The sequence below is a fragment of the Ptychodera flava genome, chromosome 7 (genome assembly GCF_041260155.1).
Source record: "Ptychodera flava strain L36383 chromosome 7, AS_Pfla_20210202, whole genome shotgun sequence".
In the NCBI taxonomy this organism is placed as follows: domain Eukaryota; kingdom Metazoa; phylum Hemichordata; class Enteropneusta; family Ptychoderidae; genus Ptychodera; species Ptychodera flava.
The window spans coordinates 4,902,214-4,924,929 of record NC_091934.1 but is presented as its reverse complement, the minus strand read 5'-3'; the positions used below and the strand labels follow the sequence as shown (position 1 = coordinate 4,924,929).

Here is a 22,716-nt window from a genome sequence, read left to right as displayed (position 1 = left end):
ACACTGAGCTCACCAACAAAGTTTGCCATGGTGCTTCAGTATGTTTGGTCAACTCAGTTTTGAAATACAGACTTGCTGAAATATCAAACATATTACACTAGTATGTTCAGATAGAAACACTATACGTAAGTTAAATCTAACAAGTCTCTCTAAATGTATGTTTGCAAAAACACTTTTGCTACAAATTTCAAGGTTGCACATTTTGATGAAGTGCCTGCATTTAAGACATAATGAATACAAAATCTCTGTCTTCATATAACTTAATGTCACTGCCTGTTCTAACACAAGGGAAAAATGTATTACAATTTCAATAAAAATAAAGTCATAGTACAATCCCCTTCAACATGCAAGCTTGTTGCCATCATATACTTGTTGTCATGTACATTTTCTTGTAAAAACTGACAAAATGAACTACATAGGCTAATCTCTGACTGAAAGAAGGACAATTTTTTCTTTTGAATATTTCTTTTTCGCTGATTGTAATAGAAATTGCATGGAAAATTTCACTTGTTTTGAAATCATACATTGCCAAATTGAGTGTACATGTACCCTTTAGTTGACTTTCTGCCAAGCAATTGAACAGATACACTGTGTGCTTGTCTTACATATCTCCTGTACACTGATTTCACAGTGAATGGATCATCTCTACTGCATAATTCATGTGTCAGACGATATTGAATTTTCTTGTTTTGCAAGATACAAATTTTGGTTTTTCTCAGATCTACATCACTTATATGGTGGGATCAGCGCCCCCAAGAGTCAGTAAGCTAACGCTAAAGACAATGCACTATAAGCCCCAAAGTGCAAAGTAAAAAAAACTGAAAAAGTACAAAACTGCGTTTTACACAACAAATATAATTCCCCTAAATGCCATGCTATGTACAGATGACTATTTTTAAATATGTAAAAAAATAAAGTTGTGTCATGGTTTTGTAAGAATTTATCTGAACCTTTTTCTCATTATTTTTTTCAATTTACTATTGTCATTAGGAATGAGATTTCATCGTTCATCAAACAATATCCTTCTGACAATTACAGTTTGTGTTCAATTTTATGTGCTCTGTTGACCATTGATGTTTGATATCAACACATTGTCATGATAAAATCTGTGTAAATAAAGCCATGACAAACTAAACAGTATTTTCATATCTTCTCTTGAAATAAATGTATGACTGATTTAGCATTATTGATATCATTTAGATCGTAAAAGACTTATAATTTATATCAAATAAGTAATGGTTGGAGTGCAAATATTAATCCACCATTATGTTAGACCCTATATTCTCAAATAGTTTTAGACTTAAACTGCCAAAGCTCAAGGTATACAAATACAACAAAACTTATTGAGTTTCACCACTGACAATACCAGCCTAAGATTACCATCTATGGTTTAAGTTAAGGTATAGACACACGTTTAATGCATTTTTACAGAGAGTAGAGTTCACACATTGTTACATATAATTACGTACAATTGGAAAACTACAACAACTGGGAGGATGTTGTGCACTGAAGGGAAATTATCCTTGAAATTGGTAAGCATTAGAATAATGGTTGTACCTTATTTCATATGGTATCACTAACTGTACAGGACTTTAATGATGTCCTCTCTTTCTGATAATAAGGACAAAACATTTGTTTCTGTAATGTGACTCCATGATTGGGTAAGTTGTTGATGTGAAAGAATTTGTTTTACTCACTGTGACTTCAAGAAAACAGATGATAAACTTCATGGAGTTTAACACATATAAAACATGCAGAAAAGTTTAGGGTCAGGGATATCGTACTTGAGAATCAGTTTACTAATCATGTAATTTTTGCTTCATGTAAAATAAATAAAATTTATGTACTTCAAAATCAAAAACACACACACATATGATGCTTGCAAATGATAAACTAATTTTTGAATAAAACTAAGCAAGAAAATTGATTTTCAGGAGAAAGAAAGATGAAAGAAACCTTTTCCTGATAAAGCAACAGTCAAAATCTCATTACTATAAATGATAATTATTCATTTTACAAAATGTACTTTAGCTTTTAAATTTTAGAATGCTTTTACAGCTATTCACAAAGAGTATCAATATTACTGATACAAGGATGAGATTTGGTTATTAAAAACGTTTCTGTTTATCTTCTTCATTTTTTGAAACTCAAACCACTTTTCGTAGAACTCATATCAAGCATTATTTACAAGGCCAATAATTCCTGGCAAATTTTTGACAAAAACTAGCAGTGGAATGTACACATAGTGTTATCTGTCAATTCAACCTTGTGCTTTCCTCATCATGAATTCACAGACAAATCTTTCTCCTGATCTATTTTAACCATCTTGAATTTACTAAAACTATGTCGCAAACCGATCTGGATAACAGCGATTAATTTGAAAGGTAGGATATTAACCATATGAGTGCTGTAATTTTTCCCTACCAAAATTTAATTGCAACATTTTACCAATTTTACGAATTCTTCTCAGTGTTTTTGATAATTTTGGACCAAATGGACATCACATTTCATTGGCTAGTTTTTTCTCAAAATTTTGGTAAAATCTGAAAAAAGTGACCAGGGTATATTTTATAAAGGCGACAAGAACTGACTTTGGCGCTCAAAGGGTTAACTTGAATACACTGGAATAGCATATTATCTAACAATTTCAATTCATATACTCATCTCCATTATCTATGATCTCATTGGGACAGTCAAGGTTAACTAAACGTCTTGTATTTGTCCATATAATATCAGAAATGACATATCTGGCTAAGCAAATGTACTTGGCCACCACACACAATTTGTGCTCCCTTCTAATCTTTGATACACTGAAATCTTTGATGTGAATACCATAAAGGTCTGTAAATTCTTCACACTATTATCAATGCAGGCACCAAGTAAATCATTTTTTGCCTTTGCTGTGCTTACTGTACTTTTTTGGTCAATAACCCTATTATTTGTGAAATTACATTGAAACAATATCCCCCTGCAAAGAGAGGTCATACATATATTACATGTTTTCTACAGAGAACACACAGAATATTAAATATATTTTTAATGTCTACAGCCTTACTGTTATTTCATTGCATTAATGGCTGACAATTTCTTTCAAGTACTGTCGAACTAAATGATCTTTATGGTTTAAAAATTAAGTTCATAAAGTCATTTCAATACCCCTTATTTCCCAAGTTACATTGCATTATGATCAAACACAGAAATCTCCAAGATTATCACCCTCCAATGATCCAGAAATCTCCAAGATTATCACCATCCAATGATCCAGAAAGATTATCTTGAAGGTGAACAACTATAAAACTTGTTTGATATTTGTCAGCTCAAAGTCAATGAAATACAAATACTAAACTGTGTCTAATTTGTGGTATATTCTAAGCTCACTCTATGAGATGCTAATCACTGAAGATATATCCAACGTGGTGTTTACTGGAGGTACTGCTTATACACAAGATGGTAAGACTAAGTAATTTGAATGCATTACTATCGATAAATTCCTACATGAGGGCAGTTTGTGGGTGAAAAGTTAACACTAATTGCTTTTTGTCAACCTTTAATCTTTAACTCTGTCATATAAAGGGGCAGGTTTTTTATCAGTTTTATCTGAGAACAAATTGTCTAACTAAATAAAACTTTCAATGAAGAACAAAAAACTAATGCCAATAAGCACTAATGTGAGAATTAGGGATCGAGGATTGTAGCTTAAAGCCAATAATACTCCATATTGAAATTATCATGGACAAATGTAAAATATTATTGAGTGCAGTCAAGCAGCCAACTACTTATTTTTGAACCACATCAAAACATAAAGATGTTCAGTTTGAATATCTTTTAAGTGAACAGAATTTGGTAACACACAAAATAAATGCAAAAGTACATTTTGCAATCATACTGTTATTTGAACAGCAACAGTGTCAGATTTGACAAAGTCAGTCAGAAACATGGAACAGTAATTTCATTTTAAGGTATAACATCACAATAGTATTGGTATGACAACTTAATTAGAATATTTGAAAAAAATATTTTGGGTGTAAAAATGAACATGAATTAAAAGGAACAGCTTTGATCACACTGGCAACCAGATTTTTTTTGTGTTTGTAAAATGTTATTTTAAATAATTTTTGTTTTCAAATGGGCATGTTCATCCACTGTAGTACCTGGTAATATTATCCAAAGCCTTGGGGTTTTACTGTGAAGGATAACATTTCCAGTAACTGAAGCAGTACGGTCATAGGCTATATGGTAACTAGTTTTGAACATTCTGGGTCTCTCCTTTGTTAAAGGTATACAGTCACCTGTAATCTAAACATGTCCATATATGGTCAAAGGGGCATTCCTTGGAATTCAAAATGCCAATGTGGGGGCGCTGTTTTTAAAAAGTCGCCACCCGCTTAAAATCTGTGGTTGGTTAGATTTTCTCTTTCCATGGTAACTGTGGCAACATTGGAACAGGTGACATTCATTATACCTTTAACCATCTGAAAGTTACTAAATGATATGAGTAAAGCTTCCAAAATTGATGAAAAGAAATTTTAGTGATAAATGTGGATATCAAATGTAAGGCTGTGTTAGTTATTTGGGATTGGTGTGTTGCAATTCCCATGGTATATGTTAACAGAACCTGGGCAACTGAAATACAAATGAAAAACACTTTCATATCCTTTGTCTTTCCACCACTGACATAGCTGACGATTCCATGTGCAGGGCAGAACGTAAAACAGATCTTTGTTTTCTAGCGCAATGAGAGTGAAAAAATCTTGGTCACCTAAGTGCCCTTTGAAGGAATATTTCTCTGACAACGAACGTACCATATCAACATCCAAAAACGAATTATATGAAATACTGTTTCTCATCTTTACTAAGTCCAACAACATGACACCGCTGTTAAATCCAGTGAGTCCATTAGGTGGCGGATCACCGACCAGTGTACCTTTGTTTTGTGATCGGTAAAGAGAAAATGTATGACGGTAGACTGGCTGCTGTTCATGGGCAATACCGATTACATTACCTGGACCAAAGTTGTCAAAATGACTGAACAGTTTCTTGATGTCCGTTCGGAACTTGAGATCTGAGTCAATCATCACTATCTGCTTCACCTCATCTGGCAAGATGTTCCTGTGCATAGCAACGGACAGAAAGAAAATGGCGTCCATGTAGTACTTGTGAGTTCCTGAACTGATGTGTTGTTGGAGCATTGTGACATGTGATATCAATAGCTGTGTCAGGGTCTCTGCATTCAAATATGTCATCTGAAACACAACAGAAAATACCGAAACAGATTAAACACATAGAAAATTCAAAGACATGTTGACATTAAAACATTAAAACATATGCATTTAAAGGGAATGAATAATCAGGCCAGACATGATAGACTCCCATTATGCATGTGTTGTCCATTTCATGAGTACACACTAGGACTACTGAGGGCGCTGTTCTATCAGCCTGCAGATCAATGTACTATACAAGGTACTGTACTGTTTAGGTACATTGTACATGATATGCAAGTGTCAGTAACTCTAACTTTTGATGATTTTTTCATTATTTTCATTTTATATGTCGACTGTAAGCTCTCATTCTACTTCCAAAAGAATGTTAAAACATCCATTATACCTTGTCAACATAGCATTCATTTGAAGTCAAATCTGGACCAGAATTGATACACAAACTGAGTTGACAAGCTGAATACTGTGTATCTCAACATGTATTGGGGAGCAAAATAAGAAATAATGGTTGACATTAAACATAAAAATTGTGCAAAAAATGATCAAAAGTAGAGTTACTGGCATTTTAATCAAAGTAAATAGATTGTTGGCAGTCCTTCATTCCTTTTCCAAACATGGAAACCACTTGTTTGCTTTGTTTTACACTAGTGCTACCATGTGTTGGATCACATACAAGTAGTCCAATGCCAAAAGCATGATAATCACATGTTCAGGGCACAAGGTCCAACAATCATTTACTCAAATGACATGTCACTTCTACCACTGTCGAAAGGTCAAAATGGACTGAGTGGCTGTTGACTGCCCACAAAATTATCTATGACTTAATGCACTTCAAACACTGTATTAGCATAGACAACACTACACCAATTTGTATACCAACATACCGGTCATGCTCAGACCCATTTTGAAATATAATTCTATATTCTTCACATACTAATGCTTTATAAAGATGTATACACATAAATAAGCATGCAAACCCTATCAATAACATTAGCACATCAGAGTGCTTGATACATTCTAGTGCCAATATTGGATATTGTTTTGAAAAATGTTGGAAATATAACTGCATACCCCTCAAAAGGTTATGTGTAACTCTTATAGAACACGGAGTCCTCTTGTAAACCATTCAGTTCTCACAGACTGTTGTACTACTGTTACATTGGAACTAAAGGCTTTTTGTATGGAACGCACATGTACAAGTATCTGCTCTGCTATGCCACAAACAGAAAAGCAGACATGCTTTGTGTTCTCTTTGAAATACAATACAACACACCCATTATTGGTGATTTGTGAACCAAAGGCACAGTACACGTGCCCTGATGACATGGCAGTGTCTGTGTGTCAATACCTGATGACATGGCAGTGACTATGTATCAAACCCTGATGACATGGCAGTGTCTGTGTGTCAAACCCTGATGACATGGCAGGGTGTTTGTATCAAGCCTTTCTACAAACCATGAATTACGGAAGTAAAGAAACCTTTGAATGAACTCTGTCCCTTTGAAATATTTTGCATCATTGGTGTGAGAGAGTATGTTAAATAATTTGGAGAAAGTACAGAGAGTAGAAAGTGTCTAACAAAGTTTCAACTCATTAATTGGTCATTTTTTGTTTCATAAGCTCAATGATTTATTTCATTCCACTAATTGATCCACAGTCACTTGTTACCAAACACTACATGGATATACTCTCTGTTTAGATGTGTCACTGATATGTTAAATGTTTCATCATACACAAGTAATTATTTCATCAAGATATTACCATATTGTACCTGTATTTTAAACTTGAGTGACAACTAAAAAACTGAACAACTAGGAGGGTAGGTAAAAGGCATTTCAAAAGAAACAAAACAAGATACAGAGAGTGGAACAGTAACAGTTGAAAGTTTGTTTTTAAACAGAGTAACCTATGATTCCACCACACATGAATTAATTAAACAATCTGTTCACACAAGACCATGATGTCTTAGACAGTACATGTGTGAAACATCAAACACACAGTACTTCGGTTAACCAGGGCTGGTCCACACATTAATCAAGGAATGGCCATTTGCAGACGGGGTCAACAAAGGTCAATTCCTATTCTTCCAACCCAATCCACTCAAAACAAAACTCCATGTGTGCAGTACTTCTTCAATTTACGAGTTACTGCTCAGCCTTGGATCAACACAATACCCTGCATACAGGTAGATCCGTATCAAATAACTTTAGATATTATGGTTACCTTCCAGTCAAACCAACCAGGTCATTTCAAAAGGCCAAGGTCATACAATTTCCACCAAATGCCTTGTTTTGAGGTTTTATGAATGGAATGAATGAAAGAAACTATTCCACTTGAATGCAAAAAACTTCACTTTCTATACCTCATGGTAATGCTGGCATTTATTGGCCTATATAAGTAGATTATTATCATAATTTCTGACACGTTTCTCTAAATGCAGACCAGAAACAAAGATCCAAGATTTATCAAATACTTGGCAGTGTTTTTATTAAATTGTCGATCCATATTGAAAGAAGACAAAATGAGAAATAAGCAGTCATTGAAATGTGTTGGAGTGTACATCATTACTTTCATGTGGGCTTGATTTAAGACCCAACACTGGTCAGTCAATTGAGCTACTACTGGTCAGTCAATGGACCCAACACTGGTCAGTCCATGGACCCAACACTGGTCAGTCCATGGACCCAACACTGGTCAGTCAATGGACCAAACACTGGTCAGTCAATGGACCAAGCACTGGTCAGTCAATGGACCAAGCACTGGTCAGTCAATGGACCCAACACTGGTCAGTCAATGGACCCAACACTGGTCAGTCAATGGACCAAGCACTGGTCAGTCAATGGACCCAACACTGGTCAGTCAATGGACCAAGCACTGGTCAGTCAATGGACCCAACACTGGTCAGTCCATGGACCAAACACTGGTCAGTCCATGGACCAAACACTGGTCAGTCCATGGACCCAACACTGGTCAGTCAATGGACAAACACTGGTCAGTCAATGGACCAAACACTGGTCAGTCAATGGACCCAACACTGGTCAGTCAATGGACCCAGCACTGGTCAGTCATGGACCAAGCACTGGTCAGTCAATGGACCAAGCACTGGTCAGTCATGGACCAAACACTGGTCAGTCAATGGACCAAACACTGGTCAGTCAATGGACCCAACACTGGTCAGTCCATGGACCAAACACTGGTCAGTCAATGGACCAAGCACTGGTCAGTCCATGGACCAAACACTGGTCAATCCATGGACCAAACACTGGTCAGTCAATGGACCCAAACACTGGTCAGTCCATGGACCAAACACTGGTCAGTCAATGGACCAAGCACTAGTCAGTCAATGGACCAAACACTGGTCAGTCCATGGACCCAACACTGGTCAGTCAATGGACCAAACACTGGTCAGTCAATGGACCCAACACTGGTCAGTCAATGGACCCAGCACTGGTCAGTCAATGGACCAAGCACTGGTCAGTCAATGGACCAAGCACTGGTCAGTCCATGGACCAAACACTGGTCATCCATGGACCAAACACTGGTCAGTCAATGGACCCAACACTGGTCAGTCAATGGACCCAACACTGGTCAGTCAATGGACCAAGCACTGGTCAGTCAATGGACCCAACACTGGTCAGTCAATGGACCAAGCACTGGTCAGTCAATGGACCAAGCACTAGTCAGTCAATGGACCAAGCACTGGTCAGTCAATGGACCAAGCACTGGTCAGTCAATGGACAAGCACTGGTCAGTCAATGGACCAAGCACTGGTCAGTCAATGGACCAAACACTGGTCAGTCAATGGACCAAGCACTGGTCAGTCAATGGACCAAGCACTGGTCAGTCAATGGACCAAGCACTGGTCAGTCCATGGACCAAGCACTGGTCAGTCCATGGACCAAACACTGGTCAGTCAATGGACCCAACACTGGTCAGTCAATGGACCCAACACTGGTCAGTCAATGGACCAAGCACTGGTCAGTCCATGGACCCAACACTGGTCAGTCAATGGACCAAGCACTGGTCAGTCAATGGACCAAGCACTGGTCAGTCAATGGACCCAACACTGGTCAGTCAATGGACCCAGCACTGGTCAGTCAATGGACCAAACACTGGTCAGTCCATGGACCCAACACTGGTCAGTCAATGGACCAAGCACTGGTCAGTCCATGGACCCAACACTGGTCAGTCCATGGACCAAGCACTGGTCAGTCAATGGACCCAACACTGGTCAGTCAATGGACCCAGCACTGGTCAGTCAATGGACCAAGCACTGGTCAGTCCATGGACCAAACACTGGTCAGTCAATGGACCCAACACTGGTCAGTCCATGGACCAAACACTGGTCAGTCAATGGACCCAGCACTGGTCAGTCAATGGACCCAACACTGGTCAGTCAATGGACCCAGCACTGGTCAGTCAATGGACCAAGCACTGGTCAGTCCATGGACCCAACACTGGTCAGTCAATGGACCCAACACTGGTCAGTCCATGGACCAACACTGGTCAGTCCATGGACCAAGCACTGGTCAGTCAATGGACCCAACACTGGTCAGTCAATGGACCCAACACTGGTCAGTCAATGGACCAACACTGGTCAGTCCATGGACCCAACACTGGTCAGTCAATGGACCCAACACTGGTCAGTCAATGGACCCAGCACTGGTCAGTCAATGGACCAAGCACTGGTCAGTCAATGGACCAAGCACTGGTCAGTCCATGGACCAAACACTGGTCAGTCAATGGACCAAGCACTGGTCAGTCAATGGACCCAACACTGGTCAGTCAATGGACCCAACACTGGTCAGTCAATGGACCCAACACTGGTCAGTCAATGGACCAAACACTGGTCAGTCAATGGACCAAACACTGGTCAGTCCATGGACCAACACTGGTCGTCAATGGACCCAACACTGGTCAGTCAATGGACCCAGCACTGGTCAGTCAATGGACCAAGCACTGGTCAGTCAATGGACCAAGCACTGGTCAGTCCATGGACCCAACACTGGTCAGTCCATGGACCAAGCACTGGTCAGTCAATGGACCAAACACTGGTCAGTCCATGGACCCAACACTGGTCAGTCATGGACCCAACACTGGTCAGTCCATGGACCAAACACTGGTCAGTCAATGGACCAAGCACTGGTCAGTCCATGGACCCAACACTGGTCAGTCATGGACCCAACACTGGTCAGTCAATGGACCCAACACTGGTCAGTCCATGGACCAAGCACTGGTCAGTCAATGGACCAAACACTGGTCAGTCCATGGACCCAACACTGGTCAGTCCATGGACCCAACACTGGTCAGTCAATGGACCAAGCACTGGTCAGTCAATGGACCCAACACTGGTCAGTCAATGGACCCAACACTGGTCAGTCAATGGACCAAGCACTGGTCAGTCAATGGAGGAAATTCAATCTATTGAAAAGTTTCAAGTGCGATCAGAATGCCTCTGACCCATATAGATTCTTTAGAAAGAATTCTCAGGAGTAATTGGCTCACATGTCCTTCTGAAAATTTGCAGGTGTGGATGAAACAGCCTGGTAACTGAGTGGAAGCTATTGCCATGGTTACCAAAGAATGTTGGCTGAAGTGAGTAGTTATCAGCATATAGCCTGCAACAGACTTATGAAGGAGAAAGTAGAAATGGAAATTTTACGAGCTAAGTGAACACAAAGGTCATCACATTCTGGAAGGCAACATTGAAAGCCGTTTTACTCTGATCCATTTTCAAACTTTTCATTCTTTGCAACAAAATAATCCACTAGTCACGAAATTATAGAGATGTGGTTCTACCTAATGTATTGACCTGTAATTACCAGTATGTATATTTAACGGTATCTAAAGCCAATTGAAGTAATTCTTTGTATTGTATCATCCTAACATTTTAAAAGGAAAGCGGTTACAAAACGCACTATAAACAATTGACACAAAAATATCACACATTTATTGGACAGTTTTCTCATACAACATGCTCTTCAAGTTCTACAGGATACTATTTCACACTACATGCTTCAATTGTTGTTATATGACTGCAGGTAGTATATGACCTACAGGTACTATTTTGTCGCAATGTAAAAGTTATGACTCGGTTTTGCGACAGAATATTGCCACCAATTTAAATTTCTGCAAGAAATGTTTTTGTTTTTTCCAACAAGAACTCCAAATACCTGTGCATACATGGATGCAAAACAAAACACTGGTACAGTAGCTGTAACTTTTGATTATTTTCTCACTATTTTTGTTTTTAATGCCAACTACATGTACAGTTTCTTGTTCTACTCTTTGGAGCATATTGAGATATATTGTTCAGCTTGTCAACTCAGCCTGAATGTGTGCAGAATGCATTGTTAATGTTGACAAGTGAATTCTGGTCAACAGTAGAATTTAAATATAAATAATAACAGTGCATTTTACATATATGGTTACTGTTTTGACAAATTAAATACTAGTAGTTCAGGGGAGAGCAAATCTACCAGCCAGACCTCATGGGATAGCGGTTTTTCTGTCAGGGCAAGCACTTATTTTCATCTGCCAGCCCGGCAAATTAGTGAGTCTGGGATAATCAAGGGGGAGAAAAGTCTTTTACAGCATGTACTTAACAAGATGCATTGTCACTTCTAAATACATGTAACCTAGAGCATATCAGTGGAATGTTCCAAATATACAACACTTTCTGATAATGATAACTTGAACAGAATTTAAAACTGTGTTGAGTGAGTGGCTTAGTGGATTCTGATGGTTGGCAACACTTTTATGTAGCTAGTACAAGCCTGAGGACTAGAGGATCTGAAAAGAATTTGCTCACCCTTGTAACTGATATTTCAACATAATTTGGGGAGTAAACATGAACCTGCAATTATTATAAATTATCATTGTCAAAAAATCATTAAAAGTTACAGTTACTGGCCCTTTAAACAATTTGCTTTCTCTTTATAGTCATCAGCAATCTTGCTATCATTATGATAGAGTAGGATTCAATTGTGATGATGCAGATGCAAGGTTGGTCTTTAACCATTGTATCAAACATACAATATTATGAGGTTATTACGAAAATACCGCAAAGGATGCACGAGGACATTGGCGCAGCGTATCGCCCGATGCAAAGCGGAGGGCGATGCGCGGCGCCAATGTCCGAGTGCATCCTTTGTGGTATTTTCGTAATAACCTAATTATTTTACATCTTACATTCCCAGCTTGGGCATCAAATTGTCAGAGTCGTGACCATTTTCATGCAATGCCAACAATTTTTCTTCAGATTTTATCGTGCCAGTGTGGAACGCTATCTCAGACGCGCTTCTGCAAGTTTTTGAGTGTGTGCACTACACAGGTGCGTATGTACAGAGCGCGCACGAGACATGTTCTGGCACTCATCCAATGGGTCCCTTGAAACTGTTCAACAGTGGACGCGCAGATACAGCCACAGGGGATAGGGCGCCTTGAAACCGTACGTGTTATGGAACGGGCGTTCCATACGGCTTTTTTAGCGCACGCTAAATCCTGTTGTTCTCGATGGTAGATGTATAATAATGTACAGAATATGATGTGGTTACTTCAAACCATGGTATTAAACATTATGTATGTTTTGGTAAAACTATACAACTGAAATAATTTCTTATTTCTAAAAGGAAAACAAATAAATAGGAAAAGGGCTTAGGGAGCAAATATTGGTACATGTATGTTTCTGTCTTTCTAAATCTAGAAACAAAATGCTAGAAAACAGTTAAACTGCAAACTGTGTGTAATACACAATTTATGGTTCTCAACAAGGAGATTTTGATGTGTGGGCCACCCCTCTGGGTTTTATGAGCAATCTATAACTCCACACATGAACAAATTTTCACAATAAGGAATATGCAAATTATGTGCTGCTATGTAAATTTCGGCCCTCCTGTTTTTCCAAGCTGAAAATCCATGTCTTTCAATATGTTGACATTCAAGTGACAAGTTGTAACCCATTGTACAGTCTAAATCTTTTAACATGTTGCCAGTTTACAAATACTTGAAAGAGTGCATTTTTAAAGACAGGCTATTAACATTTGACCTGACTCAAGCACGGCCTAGCTGTCTGCTTCACATTTGCTCTAACCCCTTTCAAACACAATTCCTGCTCCATAACTCAGGGTTCATCATGTGAGGAAAACTGAACTTCCATGGGGGATATGAAATAAATAGACAAAGAAACCTATCAAACTGTTTGGTCAGACCATACATGTAAGTTCCTAAGTTATACTAGAAATACTTGTTACTGGTGTTTTGACTGCAAAACTATTTCTATTTGATCTACAAATATCCACTTTTCATTTCAAAAAGGTTTTGATGTGCAATAATACCTTTACAATTACATCCACTTCACCATGGCATCGAGCTGTGCTATTTTGAGGTTGCACACTCTCTTCTTGCACTTACACTATATAATTGCTTTAAGAACAAAATGCTTCTTGTCCGATAAAAGGCACCATGAATCAAATGAACTCTGAACAGTTCACAGCAGATGAATTCAGAAAAGCTAAACTCACTCCACCTATTTATCATCTTGATGTATTCGTAAGTGCAGGGGAATTATCTAAAGAGGTATGTGAAGAGGTACAACTGAAAACTGGAACCACTATGTATGCTTTGGAAGGACATATTGTGGCAAGGACAGGGTGTTGAAACAGGAAAATGTGGATGACACTTTCGAATACAAAAAAAAGGGGCCAACATAGTAAATTTAGGGGGCTGGCTGCTAAACTTTCAATAATTGTGAGTTTCAAGAATAAAAGATAAAAATACCAAATTGAGACTTACATGTACATGTAGGATTTAAATTGAACAAAATCAATGGCACTGTGCTGCAATTGACTAGAATTGATGAAAGCATTGGTTTACACTTGTAACTATTTGTACAGGTATATCAATAATATTTGCTGTAATACGGATTAATTTAACTGAACTATAAACATTACAAATGAGCTTTACATATCACAGGTATTATCTAAAGAGGACATTATCAAACTGATTGTGGTTTTGTCAAATTTCAAATGACATTTCTGAAAGACAACGTGCACATCACAGAAATATGCCATGTACTTTTTCAGAAAATAGTTTGGACAAAAATGATAAAACACATCCTAAAACACACACTGAAGAAACCTGACAAAAGATCATCAGTTATTGCAGCTGCATATGAGCTAAGACCAGTAATTTCTGAGCAGATTTTTACTCTACTTAAAGAAATGAAAACAAAAATGTACTTGAAAATTGTAGACATTAACTATAGAACATAGGAATAGGCATCAATAAACTTGACCTGATGTATCTAAAACATTAACTACACAAGTAATCTGACTGGCAGTTCTTAAGTTTGAACTTTTGAAAATATTTTAATGCATATTAATTATTATATGTTACATTCATGAAAGTAATCAGTTAATGTGAACAATGAGCTATCTCTACAACAATTACAAGTCCTTGTGCAAAATATAGTGTCATTATTAAATTATCGAATGTTTTTTCCCCTGAGACAGACAGATAGACAGACAGGCAGACAGATAGACGAATGGACACGAGACAGATTAAAATGTCAAATAAGCTTCTATTACTCTGAACTGCTAGATTTGGCAAAGGCTGCTAAAAATGGACTATCCTAAGATAAGCTACATTATTAAAGTTAGGTTATTTTTGGAATTCAACTCAGGTAGGGACTTCACTGATGGTCAGACCTTTCAAGAATTAAGCTTCTAAGATTGAATCAGACCGTAAATATAGAACTGAACTATCCACATTTTTGTCTTTCACCAGTCTAGTGTTATGACAACACAATTTTTCTTTATGTTGCGGTCATTTCCCTCCAAATCCTCCCACTCTGTCTTCGTGTATAATTGAGTTGTATTGTCTGTCTACACAGCTCACTCACATTCTAAGGCCTGGACTGCTTGTGAACTGTTGTTTTGCAAGTAAACTTGCCTGAAAACATTACGACAAACTTTGATGGAGGTGAAATTACACACGATACAAGTGATTTTCTCTGCAAAACATCAATTGATTAGTTAACCTTTTTTTCACACGCATTTTAAACAGTTCAAAACTGTGTCGTTGAATTTATAAGGAATAAAACCCTTCTTCAGTTATTGAATGGGTACCATAAAGTTTGTTTTGATTTCATTTGTATGACACTCCACATCAACCAGCACCATCAATATAACACTTAATATTGTAAGTTTTCTGAAGTTGAATAGTTTAGGAGGTATCGTTGGCAACTCAACAGTGATATCTATACAGTGAATAGAGCAAAGATTGAATAGTTTAGAGAAGTTATTCCAAGGGGCATGCGTGATTTTATAATATAACTTCACCAGTCCTTAAAAAAATAATTGTGTTTACTATTGCAATCTGAGTTAGGACTTTTAAAAGAGAGCTAGGAACATAGATTTGTAATCTGAGCAAGACATGATGCTGTCGTCAAATCGGCCTGAGAAACAACAACACATATCCTATGTTTGCCTCAATGACATATCCTATGTTTGCCTCACTGAGTTTCTGAGTGACAAGAAGACAAAAAGGCCAGTCCCTTTCAGACACCATTCTTTCACATTTGACATTTGGGTTCTATCAAAGGTATAATAAAAGTACAATCTAAACAATTATCGAACACCACAAGAATATCAATGTGCATGTGTGTACTTTGCGTCACATCGGGATTGCTACTGTCATCAATGACTAACCACACTGTCACTATGTAACCGTATGTATGTAGCACTTAACAGTATTGTGTGTGAGGACACAGTCCCTCTATCATGAGGTGAGGCTCTCTCTCTCTCTCTCTCTCTCTCTCTCTCTCTCTCTCTCTCTACATATATATATATATATATATATATATATATATATATACATGTATATATATATATATATATATATATATATATATATATATATATATAATATATGGATACAATTTAGGCTGCACAAACCTGACTGCTGTTAAGAAGAGCACTTGAAACAAACTTAAAACCATCTAAATGATTCAAAGTGGGAAATTTGATGTACATGTACATGTATCATCAGATAATATCAAAATATCAAAGTGGTTTTATGTTTAGCCTGATACACATTCAGAAATGTATATTTCCTCTAGACTATCATGTGTAAACCTTCATTGTACAGTCACATATCTCATTGTCTTGATATGCAAGATGGACAATGGTTGAAAAAATTCTCCAAAGTAGGCACAATAAAATGCTTTTGAAACATAGCGAAAGCACATTGGTGAAACTGAAAGACACGCCTATCTGACACAATGGCTGCAGTCATGTGTGCCAATCATCAACAACGTAGACACAGTAAAAATTCACTGAAATGAATCTGATGTGTACCCAGTGTGTTGAACTCATGCAAGCTAATTAAACACACCTTTGCGTTTCAGTTAAAAATTCCTTCCTCTTTTGATGTAATTGTGCAGGTATTTCAAAAGTTCTAAACATACTCCTAATTTTAAACAAAACTTGTCACACCATGATAAATCATACATGTACATCTAGATATATATTTGATGTGGTATGAAAACTATTGACTTGAATGAAACATGAAAACACATGTATGTACCTTTGATATATTTGGATATATTTGATAGATTGTAATTTCAGAATCCTCAAATATTATTGTACATGTACATCCATGTTACCTGTGCATTACTGTACAATAATAGCAGTATATTACTTTAGAAGTTAGTAGGTCAATAGAAGTAAGTATCATTTTGGAAGCTTTAATACACGATGTTTGAACATCAACTAAAACATTTATGATGTAAAGCCATGGAAAATAAAATAACTGTTTCTTGGAAACACAATGCAATACATGTGTTTCTAAACCATAAATAATACAAGCAGCAGTGACTGGGCACATGATGTTATCCAATTTACAAAACAAAAACAAAAACAACAATTTTCTTTGCTTGTTGCTTCTGTTGTTCAGCAAAAAAAAATTAAGGAACAGTATTTTTTGTTCCTGGGTTTATCGTTACTCATTCCTGGAAGATCTGCTACCCTCCATGGTTGAGAATATTTTGAGAGGAATACCCAGTATTTCCAAACAGACGAAATCTCTCAAATATCACCGACTTTATCCAGTGAAAAGACAACAGATGTAAATGCACGGTATGCCATATGTTTTTACACTAAAGAATGATTTAGTTTCTCTCTAAAAATTTTGAATGATAGACAACATCCATTCAGTGTATTCAGACAGAAACAGTTAAGACACAAAAGCTGCGAGGTAATCTGATATTATATGCATCAATTTTTTTGCAAAGCAGCTGATAATATGCGTCACTTTACAGGGGGTTGTTGGGAATATTGGTACCTTATTGGACTACATGCATTGTACAAAAGCCTTCCTATTTCCACGGGAATGTTTTCACATTTATCAATCATTCACAAATACTGAAAGCTGACATCAATGTGGTTTCTAACATGCTGGTCAATTTCCCATACGGCAGTTCTGCTCACAATGTGGTTTGCCCTTTGTTCTTATAAAACACATCTATTCCATGGTGCATTAGCTGGAAACTTCACTTCTGTGTCTGGGAATTATCAGTGGATATGATGTTCTCAACATTCCTAGCAAACCCTGAAATCATTTGATTGACTTAGCTACAGAAACCTTTTGAGTATTTGAAATACCCCCGGTTAAAGTGTTCAGTGTTTTATGTAATGCAGGCAAAACATCACAATAAGATTATGTTGAAGGTAGTTTGTGACTCGAAAAATGAAAGTTTCCTCAAGCAAACTTGCAGCTGTTCACTTTTAAAACAACGAATAAAAAAATGGGTCACTGTACAAATTTTAGCACCAGAGAAAAAAATTACCAAAAATTTACTGGTATTTGAAATTCAAAATGGCCACCATTCTGTGTTATCTTTGTGGAGAAAATAGAATTCCCCAATTTCACAAAACTACATCAGTGAAGACTTTATTTACTCCATAAGCTTCAATCAAAACGAGCCGGCACAGGTTTTGTGCCCAAAAATATTGTAAAGATTTGAGAGTCTGTGTATCTGTCCCCAAGGCACATTCTATACATATGTGTAAATGAATATAAGAGAAATTCTGAAAAATTCCTGTGAATATTCAACCACCTGTCCACCTTTCCTAACAACTCATCCTCCATCAACACTGGGAATTCTTTTGCTTCTATTTCAAAGTATTCACCCCAAGTGTTTTGAAAAGTGTGTCACAGGAGAGTACCACTTGTTGCTTCTTTTGCCTTTCAAGCATCTTCAGCACTGACTAATTCTTGTACACATGTACTTGTTCAGGTAACTTCTTGGTTAGGAATGGCAAATGAATATGACATATTTTTTTATACCTGATGATTGCTACAGTCTCATGTAAAATATATACTTTTTATATACATGGATCAAATGACATCTATGAGGGTCAATGTAGTTTAGATTTTCTTCTCAAATTAGTAGTATCTATGTATTTTTCATTCTCTGACACATGGAAAAGTTGCAATGTTGAGTACAATAGGTACATGAAGTACAAATTGTATACATCATTATTATTGATCAACAACACATTTCAAAACATTAAACTACATCAAATTTTCCAGTATGAAAATGATGTTCTCTGCAGCCTGGACTTTTTGATTCATAACAGTGCATTATAATATCAGTAAATTATTCTAAAGTGAAAGTTCCATGGCAATAAATAAAAGTAGTCTTGTTTACCAATATGATTAGGCCTGTGTGAAATGTGAGTAATTTGTACACATATACTCTAATTTCATTTACGCAGGCAATTCATGACATATAATTAGATATGGATCAACAAATTCATATAATTATTACACGTAGAAGCATTATTCGTTTTACCAGTGTCCAAGCATTTACCAGTGTCCAAGCATAACATTGAGTAATGGGAATGTATGAAAAGAATACAATTTAGCTCCATACACTGTATCATTAGGAATAATAAAACGATACCGTCATTGACTGTGAAGTCTTTCAGTGATAATACTACATATGTAGATTTCTATTCAGTTACAAGGCTGTATGAAATTATACTAAATGTTAAGAAGTCGATTGCAATGTTATAATGTCAGTGAATTGTTTTTAGTTGCTACACAAGACAATTACTTTGCTTACAGTAAACGAGACAAAAATGTTTGACTGCCCAGTCACACAGGAAGAAATTACTAGTACAATAATGTTTAAAAGATATGCTTTTGAACTCATCTCCTCCAGCTATTTTATCCCCTGCTCCCCTACCTCCCTGATAAATTAATCACTTTGGTTTGAATGCTAATAACTCCTTGAATCTCAGATGATACTAACTTTCAAAGACAGTATTATCAAATCTGTATTCCTGAACTTACCTTATACTCTAGTTTGGGGGCCTGTTTTAACACTGGTATCTTACTATCGCTACATGTACCGGTACATGTATTTCATCAATATAAGGCTTATGCTATCAACCATTCAATACAATGCATTGGCTTACTTGACACAATGATATATCAATGATTATAATATTTTGTATTTTATCAAGAACAGTAAAGTTTTGCATTACAAAACTAAATGTGTGCAACTGCCAACATCTGATTACCAACTTACACACTGATTGAACTAGGATGGTGGTCAAATTTGCACAATTAGTATACCGGTATATTGAATGCATGTATAGCATCATAAACAGTTGGGTATTACTGTCTGTGATATCACACATTGTTCCATTTATGTTGAAATCCTAATGCTAGTGGCAATGCCTGTGTCATACTATTGACCATTCATTTTCTCTCACTTCCTTCTTTGTAAGTAATACACATCTACATGAAAGCCATACCAAAGTAGACATTTTGTTAATGACATGCTAAGGACATAGGAAACATAGGACTGACTTCAGATTTGCTAATGGTCAGTGTATAATATATCTCCATGTATTATGGTACTGTTAACACAATAAGTTTCAAGCGCTATATTTAAGGACATATACGATCAATTCACCATTTTTATGAAGTGAAGCTTATAAGTCTTACAATTTCAACAGTTTAGAAAAAGCTAGAAATTGGTGACACAGTTTGGAGTGTATCCACATTGAGGTACATGTATATTTGTATAGCACTCAGGTTTGCATATATTCCAAACTTACATTCACCAAGCTTATGTACAACACATGTAACAACAGGTAGTTACAAAACGTTTGGTAAGCAAATTAACATGACAACTAAAATCAGGAAACTAACGTAAAAACAATACAGCCTTTGAGGCTTTGACTTTCACATTGAAATTTTCTTTTCATTGGTACAGTGAGTATTGGTATTATGAAACACCTGCACAATGAAGAACAGAGGTGGAGTTCATGGCAAAGATTTATCACCATTGCAGTGCTGTTGAAATTGTAAATACAAAACTTACCTGAAATTTCACTTTGGCCAAGTTCTGCTGTACGATATCTTGCATGATATTGGTGATGTGCTGCTCGCTGGGTGTGTCAGTGACAATAAAGAAATTGATATCAACAGAAGCGTGTTGCAATAATGAGCTGACAGTGACTTTGAACTTATCACGTAGCTGCTGTTTAGTTGCTGCATTGGTCAGTGTCATCAGTACATGGTGACTGTACGGATATGTGGCCTTCAATTGCCCATCTACTGGTATAGGTTTCTCTCCTTGGTTTTGCTGCATCACCACAGGTTGTTGTTGCTGTGCTGCTGCAGCTTGTGGCTGTATTGCAGGTTTTTGTTGCTGTACAACAGGTTGGTTTGGTTGTGCTGCAGGTTGATGGGGCTGTGCCGCAGCAGGTTTCTGTTGCTGTGGTATTGCAGGCTGTTGTGCTTGGACTGCAGGTTGCTGTGCTTGTACTGCCGGCTGTTGCTTCTGTCCAGCAGGTACCACTACAGGCTGTTGTGCTGCAGCAGGTTTCAGTTGCTGTGCAGCTGCAGGCTGGTTTACATGTGCTACAGGTTGTTGCTGCTGGGCTTCAGGCTGTTTTGGCTGTGCTGCAGGTTGTTGTTGCTGTACCACTCCAGGTTGTTGGGGTTGATGCTGTGCATTTGCTGGCAGTTGATTTACTACTACAGGTTGTTGCTGCACATGAACAGGTTGTTGTTGCTGGACTGGCACAGCTTGTTGATGTTGCTGCTGTTGTACTGCAGCATCCCTTTGTGGTTGAACGTTGACAGGCTTTGCAGCTTCTGCTTCATTTTCACCATGCTTTACTGCTTGTATCTGAACCCCTGCAGCACCATGGGGTTGATCTTGACCTTGCTGCTGTTCAATTACTTGCTTTCCCTGCTGCTGTGCCAACTTTTGATGATGTAATTGAAATTGAGCTAACCGTTCTTTCTTCAGTAGTTCTTGCTCCTGTTGATTCAGTAAATTTTCCTGTTGTTGGTTTACTTGTTGCTGTGGTTGTTGCTGTTGTGGGATGTGTTGCTGTCGGTTGCCTGCCTGCAAGTGATCATTTTGGGGAACAGCAGCAGGTTGCTGCTTAAGGTGTTCGGGTATTTCAAACTTTTGCTGCTGTTGTTCTAGCTTTTTCTGAAATTCCTCGTGTTGTTGTATCATTTGCTGACGTATATCTTCAGGGTTCTGTGGCATTGCACCATGCCTCTGCGACCCTCCCTCATTGTGAGCAACATTATCTTGCTGCGGAGGCTGTGCTAGTTGCTGTCCTGCAGTGTTTTTTTGAACTTTCACCTCGGGAATTTTCGCTTTCTGTGGAGGAGCAGGTACCCTCACATCTTGTTGATGAGGGAAATCGTGTTTATCAAAGTCCGCTTTGAAATTTTCGGCGAATTTACTATTTTTATCCACTTGTGAACCACTTGACGTCTTCCCGTTCTGGGCAAGTTTATGTGCTTCTTGGCTTGAATCGGCGACAGACGTAAGATCAGAGAAAAGATACACAACTGTTCCTATAAATGTTACTATGACGATAAGTTTGACTATACGCAACCTGAAGAAATTTCGGACACATCCAGCTGCGGCCATCTTACACTGATTTGACAGCTGACTTCGGCCCTGATCTCTTGACCGGGCTTTCGAGTAGTTGACGTACTGCATGTTATCGTCCGCTTTCTTATCGGACCCTTCGCGATCGGTATCAGCAGTTGGTTTTCCCCGACGCATGTGAAACAGCTGAAAACCCGAATAGGGCGGCTAAATGCTGAATAGAAATTGGCGTAAACTATGAAGTGATCAATGTACCTCACAGGTGGAGCCGCTCTATCTAGCCCACTTTCTTGCTTGCGTGTCACACCTTGAGTGAAATGGAATTGACCGCTTAGCTAACTGCAAAGATGACCAACACCTTCAGCTTGTGTAATCTACATAGTTCATTTTATCGCTTCTGGCTGACACTTTCGAGTATGCACATTATTACATGAAAAAAAAGTTTCAGACATATGAGAAATGTACTTTCGACTCTGAAATATGGACACTTTGCTAACACAATAGTAGCTAAATGTATTTATTTGCTTCAACTTGGGTGGTCTTACAAATACTCCGCTGTTTATA

General features: G+C 37.6%; 1 protein-coding gene across 1 annotated transcript; it reads right to left on the bottom strand.

The window, feature by feature from the left end:
* Positions 1-471: 471 nt before the first annotated feature.
* LOC139136618 (putative uncharacterized protein DDB_G0271606) lies at positions 472-22,469 on the bottom strand. The gene is made up of 2 exons (XM_070704389.1): positions 20,614-22,469; positions 472-5,243 (listed from the first exon to the last, which is right to left on the bottom strand). Exons 1-2 carry the CDS (start codon positions 22,327-22,329, stop codon positions 4,563-4,565), a joined length of 2,397 nt encoding a protein of 798 aa, XP_070560490.1. The 5' UTR covers positions 22,330-22,469; the 3' UTR covers positions 472-4,562.
* Positions 22,470-22,716: the final 247 nt, after the last annotated feature.